Source organism: Nannospalax galili, unplaced genomic scaffold, assembly GCF_000622305.1.
Source record: "Nannospalax galili isolate Female #2095 unplaced genomic scaffold, S.galili_v1.0 scaffold881, whole genome shotgun sequence".
In the NCBI taxonomy this organism is placed as follows: domain Eukaryota; kingdom Metazoa; phylum Chordata; class Mammalia; order Rodentia; family Spalacidae; genus Nannospalax; species Nannospalax galili.
Window position 1 is genome coordinate 1,249,062 of NW_008344709.1, and position 8,132 is coordinate 1,257,193.

Genomic DNA, 8,132 nt, shown 5'->3' on the forward strand with positions numbered 1-8,132 from the left:
GCCTCCTCCATTGTTTTCTGAGTGTACTGCACACTCGTTCTAGAGAAACAAGCAGAATCAGTCACATGACAGTGGCCTCACGTTGCCACTCTGAGAAATCTATCATAAATTTCTCCTGATTACCCCAATGCTCAGATCAGCTCTGCACTACTCATTTTTGACATTACCCTCCTTCATACTCCACGGACTTCCCAAAAACTTACGGAAAGAATGATTCATAGGAAGATCCAAATCCATAAATATTGAAATAGCAGCCTAGAGGCAAACTCTTCATCAGAAGAGTGAGTGTTTCCTGAAGATGAGAGAAGATGAGGAGACAGAGCGAAGGAGCACTCTATGAAATATCCTGACCCTGTCTAAGTTCTGGGATGTACAAGGTCATCCTTCCTTTTAACTTCTTATATTTTCTGGACTGGTTTCAGAGTGGGCATGTTTGCTGTTATACAGATGGAGATCAGACATACAACTACAAATGGCCTCTATTCGTACCCTTCCAAACCATCCTTAATTGTACATGGGACTCATGAAAAAGAATCTCCTTTACCTTGGCAGCATCTATCTGCAGCTGAGACCTGGCTTGGTTACTCATGGGGGAGTTCATACTTCCTGAGCGGTCCATGAGGAAGACAAATTTTCCACAGCTACTGGAGATCTCTACTTCTGAGATATCTGGATAGAACCCCACCATTGCAGAAGGAGCTCCCATCCAACTACACGGAAAGGAGAAAAGCCCCATAGGGCACAAGGAACCCAGGATTCTAAAATGACCAGGAATTAATTATTTTGATAGAGAGTTGGGAAAGCTCAGATATGAACTCTGTGTGTGACCTTTATGCATTCCCTGCTTGCACAGGCTAGAGGTGAGTTGTAAGCATAGAGAAAGAAACAGAGCAGATAGGATATCAATGTATCTAAATTTCTTGGTATCTTAGCAACTGAATGGGACACATCAGGTTAAAATTTTTCAGCATGAGCAAAAGATGCAGGCAGGATTTCTTACAGAGATAAACCTTTTCTTCAACTCAAATCAATGGGAAATTTGTCACAGGGATCACTGATTAATAAAACCATTGGAAAAAATCTTGCTCTTGTGCTTACTGCTTAAACTCACAAAAGATAAGAGAACGTTCTTACTTAGGAATGTAGGTGTTCTCCTAGAGAACTAGTTGAAAATGAGATTAGTTATGAACCAGATTCAGGATTCTAGGCATAAATGTAACGTGTAAAATAGACTCCTGCCCATGCTGAGAAATAGTAGGCCACAGTGGGAATAGTACTGTACTGAGAAGTCAGAAAGGCTGCCACGAGAATGGTGGTGATGAATGTGTCTGCACTGCTTAGAACAATGCCACATAGGTAGTAAGCACTGTGTGCATGCTATTTACTATGATTATTTCAGGATAAGTCAAAGAATAATTCATCTTCATAAATCAGAACTTCATTGTTTTAAATAAGGCATTTCAAACCTAAGCCCTTAGTTCAGGAGATAGCCTCAGTTTCCTCCAATGAGCAATCAAGTAATAATTCTTTTTTTAAAAAATGTTTACTTCTTTATTTTTATTTTATGTGTCTTAGTATTATGCCTGCATGTATATATGTGCCCCCGAGTCCTGCAATGCCAGAGAACAACAGAGAGAGCATCAGATCCCCTGGAAATGGAGTTAAATGGTTGTTAGACACTAGGTAGGTGCTTGGATTCAAACCTAGGTCTTCTGAAAGAGCAGCTAGTACTTAACTGCTGAGTAAGCTCTCTGACCCCACAGTAATAATTCTTATTACAAGATTGTGGTAAGGATTCAGGGACACATGAGGAATACAGAATTGGACATAACTCAGTCCAAGCTGTAAACTGCAATTTTTATACAATCGTCATTTTAAATTTTAACTTAATTTCATTTTTGAGAATACATGGGTATTGTGTTTTCAGTATTTCCACCCATTTCTTTTTTAATTTTGTGGAATAATACATTTGATGTCTTAAATATTTAGTGCCATCATGTAGTGCTGTGTTTCATTTTGGCACAACACTGAAGGGTTTAATAAGCCAAACTACCTCTTAGGTTTTCCATGTGCTTCTGTGAAGGCTAGAGAACTGAAAGATATCTGAGCAAAATATATGCCCCAAGAGCAAGACATAGGTACTATACATGGAAGGAATGACCAAGGTCGAGAAATTTACCTTGTGTATGGTCTGATGTCCTGTTGACCTGGTCACAGGGAATAGCTGAGCAATTATCATAGTATTAAGAGGACATCTTGGAAGGGAAGAAAGGGAGACCTCATTTGTACATATTAAGATCTAACATCTTGAAGGTTTATGTGGTAGATTAAAATGATTCAGACTGAAAATGTGGTCAGAGTTGAAATATTTTATGGGCACCCAAGAATATCAGAAAGAAACAAAAACCTAACTAGTACCCAAAGATAGGGCATGGACTCACATGGAAGAAGAGCTGGTTCCAGAGACTCGGAGGAGGCAAGTGACCTCAGCAAAGACAGATTGACTGAGAGAAACCTGGCTGGACATTGAGGACAAACCAAGGCGCATCCATTGGTGAGCTCAATGTGAAGGCACCTTGGCCAAATATTGCCAAATATTGTAGTGGATGACTGTGAACCAGCTTCATGGAAAGGTCTTCATAATACTTGTAGTTACAGAAGCAGGAACGCAAGCCAGCATCGCACTGTGACTGTCACTGAGCACAGGATGCTTCCATCAAATGCATGTGGAGATATCAAAGCTACAGAATTCTTTACGACTTGTGTGATGATCCCAAGGACCAAGGACAGAGTGGGTCAGAAAGCACCAAAGAGCAAGAGATATACATGGACTGTGCAAGTATAATTACAAGAAAGAACGTCTATAATTAAGGAAAATTGAAAACTAACACTACTAAAGGTAGATGAGAAACAAAAATCATTGGAAAGTTAAACTTAGTCTAAGAAATGCTCAAGTAGGACACAAAGAAAGAGATTTTGTGGCGAAGACCTTTGATTATTCCAAAGCTCAATCACTAAAGGGTACAAAACACCTAAAGATAGCTAAACATTAAATTGTCATTCATATCAATCACAGTGTTAAAAAATGCTAGTGTGATGATATTTAGGTGTGATGGGTTAATAAAAGATAGTGAAATATAAAATATTTTTGAAAATAAAGCTATTGCTAATCTAAGCATATTTCCTTTATTAGAGTACATTTATCTTACTAATTCAGCTGTTATTTAATATTGGTAATCAGGTGTATAACTACTTTTTCCTCCTAATATTTTGAGGCCTTTTATTTGAAATATTTAAATATTTTAGATTTCATTTTTGAGGTCATACATGAGTATTGTAATTGCATTATTTCCACACCTTCTAGTTCATCCCCCAATTCTACCATGTTGCCCCTCTTTTCATTATTTTAGTAAAGACAGCATCATTCATCATATACTGATGACACAATGAATTTCATTAATGCATTATATTTTAATCATTTACTAATATAAGATCCTTTTAAATGCTAGTTGACACCATCTACATGTTTAGATTTATTTAAAATGAAATGTGGGAAATTTTAGAATTGCCTTAATGAATATTTACTAATTTTAAATGAAATACTTTTTATACAGCTACTTTCAAACTATTTTATTTTCATAATTCATCAGCGTGAAAAACTCACCACACAATCACACAACTTAAAGAATGAGTGAGGCCTTTATTTCTTTTTTTATTTTTTTTTTTTGGTCAAGAGCAGTCTTTGTCAGATGCTTATAATAGACTGAGTTGTCACTTGTGAATTACTTGTTCACATTCTTTCCCCAATTATCTACTAATATACCTAAAGTGACATAGAAGACATAACCAGCTGATTATTTATTAAGCCCAAATATTGCATGTGAATATACAAAAAGTCCTTTGAAATTTCATGACGATTTTGCCTGCCACTGAATAAAAGGCTAGAAAATCAAGAATAATTTGGAGTTACCTCTAAGAAAAGGAACAGAGAGTGAGACAGGAAATACCTGGCTTCATTTCAGGCATCCCCATCTCCACAGGTACACTGGGGCTGTGCACTTCCCCGTAGTAAATCAGGAGCTCCACATCCCGATCAAACTTGTGTCCTTCAGCCAAGGAAACCTGCATTGGAGAGCAGCAGAGGGGAGACATTGGAAATGTGACTGTTTTCTCTCTGTGATGAGGTCAAAGCTCATACTTGCAGGCTTTCTCCACCATGAGCATAATCAGAAGCACAGGGAAGACTGGGAAAAAGGACTCCACACTTTACCCAGGGTAGAGAAAAAAGACAGCATCCCACCTTCTGAGTGACTAGAAGAAGGAAAGAAGATCTGGAAGTCTGGGTGAGGATCAGGTGCAGCGCTGAGGCACAGGGAGCAGGCAGAAACTATGCTGTCTTACTAATCACCTGGGCAGAAGTCTTATCTTGTCCAAGGTACTCAACAGGATTCAAGGAACAAGTTTGATTGGACCCTCTCTATGCTGTGCTGGGAGCTGATGGTGGCCACCAGGCTGAGTGTGTAGGGCAGATCCTCCAAAGGGCCTATGGGAGTCTTCATATCCAGGCAACTGTCCCCAGACCGGTCTACAAAAAGGTAACTAACTGAGTTCTGTTTATCATGTCAATAGTTTACATCATATCCATAAACTTAGGAGAATTCTCCTCAATAATTCCGGCATTGGTGGTCAAAGCATCAGAGTACTGACCAGATAGCTGGTATCTAGGATTCAGGATTGCTGGGAACATGTGTCGCTGGGCCCCATCTTCTTCCAGATTCAACTCCTGCACATACTTCAGAGTAAGTGCCACCTTGGCCCCAGGCTGCAGGTTCCCAACATTGCAAGAGAAGACATCCCTGGAATAGTTGTTTGCTTCCAATAAGTAGGCCTTCTGACCCTGGGAGAGGGCATACTCATAGCTGCTATGAGCCTAAGGGAGGAGAGTGAGGGGTGGAAATGAAATCACAAGTAGTCAAGAAGGTCTGAACTGGTGTGAATAGTCCTATGAACTTCAGAGCTACATTCTAATAGCCCCTAATTTTTCCCTCTGCTCTACTCGTGTGACACAAATCGTATTTAGAATTGAAAGAACATTCTATACTAGAACTTATGAATTGTACATGAAAACAAATGAGAATGCAATAAAGAAACAAGAAGAGAGGAGATCAAGGACTCAGCCCCCACCTTCATCTTCTCCTGCAGTTCTGCCACAATTGTCTTCCCATCCACCAAGGCCTCCAAGCTGTAGACAGCAGAGTCTTCATCCATGGAGAACACAAAGAAGGCCTCCAAGGGGACTTTCTCCTCATTCTCATAGTTTAAGGTTGCAGAGACACCAGCCACAAAGTCATTGATGGACAGGGTCACAGAGACGCTCTTCAGTGGCACTGAGGAGAAATTGGGGTTCAAATGTTCAAAAAGCTTTACTAGATGATTGTCAGCCTTTGATGAGAAACAGTGTCAGATACTAAATATCCTGGCATTAAAAATATGGGAGTCTGGCTTACCTGGCTCCTTTCTGCAAGTAAGTAGGCCACAAGAACGCTCCATTGGGACACTATGTTTTCTGTGAAAAGATACATCAGGAACAGAGGCCATGTGAGGAGTTACAAAATCAACACTAGCAGCTATGTGCTTCTCTGGAAGAATAAATTCAAATAGTTATTATTGGAACTAGGAGATTTGTTGCTGCTAAGTTTGGGAGGCTCAAAGTGCTAACTAAACTAGAACTCCATAACACCTCAAGGACACATTACACACCAATTCTACTTTTGCAGTGTTTAATGAACCTTTCACAGGCATCTGTGTAGATGCCATAATTAACCCCATTGCACATCAGTATTCTCAACTCAAAATGAGATCCATCATCTCTGTATTCCACGTATAAATATATATGTGGGAACTTCTGACACTAAGCCTGTCCCAGAGAAGGCATTTCATCAACGAGGATGGAAATGAGTGCTGTCCCTGCTGCTGATTTTCCTGCCAGTCACTTAGAGTGAAACGCCCAAACCTCCACACGAAAACCCGTGTGATCCAAATGGACTCCCATGTCGCAGATCTCTTACTTTGTCACATTTCTTCAGGACTTAGTGTTGTCACCACCCAATGTTTTGCTTGTGTTTCTATTTTTCCTTTTAAAAATAGTGTTATGTGACTCATAAGTGGCACAAATGCAGAGAATATGTGACCGTGAAGCACTCAGTACTAAATGGATATCTATAATACCCACCTATTACCTCTCCACCCTCCACCACATCCTTTTCTCACCATGACTAAGGCTCAGAGACCATCAAGAAATGGTAGAAAGTTTCTGAGCACCAAAGGTCATGGAGGCCTGCTGGGAATCACTGTCTTTAAATATGACAGGACCATCGCACTCATAAACCCGGAGCAGCTGTGGGTAGCTGCACAGGATTAAACTATTCCACATTTCAGCATGGATGGGAAAGATATCAAGCCCTAGCCCTGCCTTAGGAATTATTGGCAGGGGATGTCTACTCAGGAGAAAGACAGTTATTTTACTTCAGGGATATGGCCCTTGGCATGTTACCCAGGCATTACTGGATGATGATACACACATGCACATATAGGCAGTAATAATTGGATTCAATAGGTTAAGAAAAAATGGATATGTAGTTGGGAGTGGGGTGTATCATGTGGGGTTTAGGAGGAGTCAAAGGGGAGAGTGGATATAATCAAATACATTGTACATTGCTATGAAAATAGATACTCCTATGCATGCATATATTTGTAATATGTTCTTTATTTTAGACTATACTTTCCTAAATATATTTCATAAATTTGATAATAATTTTGAATAAATATCACATATGGCATAATAACAAAGAGAATGGATGTTTTTAAGACACATAACTATTTTATTCACAGAATCTACGGGTTAGTCTAGTCATAGAGGTCATCCCTAATACCACTAGAAGCTGTTCTGGGGCCAGTCTAAATCTGATCATGTGTAGTTTTCCTCTTCTTCTTGTCACTGTCTGTAGTATGAGCCTTAGTGTCCAACATCAACAGTGAAACTTTTGGTGAACCACACCCCTCAAAGAACTGAAAGGGCACAGCCTGGAGCATCCAGCATGCTGAAGACAATGGTCCCTAAGTCATGTTCAGAGGCCCAAAGACAGATGAGTCCCTGCAAACTACCACTTTCTCCATGAAATCTATTGTCGTGAAAAACCCCTTTAGATCCGCTTTCCTTCCTTAAACACCCCTAATATCAGGCGTTCTGGAAGTTTTACTACATCTGTTTCAAAGCTTTTTAAGCTTATGCTATAAAAATGGCTTCATATAATGGGTATACCTCAGTGGAATAGTACTTGGTATCTTGTGTAGAATCCTAGAGTGAGTGGCTGAAGATACCTCCTTAGCATCACTGCCATAGTACTTCTGTTATCAGTGGCGATTCCCATGCATCTCGTGTCACATCAAACAAATCTATAACAACCAGGCTTGTTTTCAACATATGTTACTCTGAACAATCAGAAAAAGCCAAGGGCTTCAGAAGGGCTGTTATCTGGACAAGCAGATGTGGCAAGCAAACAAGGAGGAGAGCATGCACAAACGAAGGTCTTCTATTAAGACCCCTGGATGGGGGGCATGGTGAGGAGCCTGGGGATGGAGAAGAATTCCTAGTTACACCAGAAAGAAGGTTGAAACAGGAGACTCACCTAGAAGATTGCCCTGAAAAACCCCAGGGGGAGGATTGTTTGTCTGGCTCAGAGATCTCAGGCTGGCAGTGCTCACCCCAGGTGCCTAGGAGAAGAGAGAGAGGAAGACCAGGGTCCCCCATGATCAAAGAAACATTTATTTTCTATTTCCTACCACAAAGCAAATTTCCCTCAACAAGAGATTTCATCATTTCTGCCACTCTTCCTGGAACAAACCAAAGCAGTTTTGAGAAGCATTACTGTTTCTCGTGATGGAAATTTGGAAACAATCTGAGTACTATTTGCAGTAGAGGCTAGCCCCAAGGTGACCAAAGTCACAGCATTGAAGTTGCTGCAGCTAGAGGACAGCAGGCTTCTCTCTGTGTGAGGGAGCTGCCTCTGTGGTAGACCCTCAGTTATGCAGGGATCACAGGGATTGAAATCCAGAAGCTCAGTTGAAAACAG

At 40.4% G+C, this 8,132-nt stretch overlaps 1 protein-coding gene across 1 annotated transcript in view; it reads right to left on the minus strand.

The window, feature by feature from the left end:
• The window catches only part of LOC103740410 (von Willebrand factor A domain-containing protein 5A-like), a 27,526-nt gene extending 19,759 nt beyond the window's left edge, over positions 1-7,767 (minus strand). The window contains 10 exon segments of the mRNA XM_008840983.2: positions 3-39; positions 204-292; positions 545-710; positions 4,013-4,122; positions 4,409-4,459; positions 4,461-4,585; positions 4,708-4,930; positions 5,185-5,387; positions 5,508-5,566; positions 7,689-7,767. Coding sequence (XP_008839205.1) covers positions 3-39; positions 204-292; positions 545-710; positions 4,013-4,122; positions 4,409-4,459; positions 4,461-4,585; positions 4,708-4,930; positions 5,185-5,387; positions 5,508-5,550 — 1,047 coding nt within the window. The 5' untranslated portion in view covers positions 5,551-5,566; positions 7,689-7,767.
• Between the last annotated feature and the right edge of the window lie 365 nt (positions 7,768-8,132).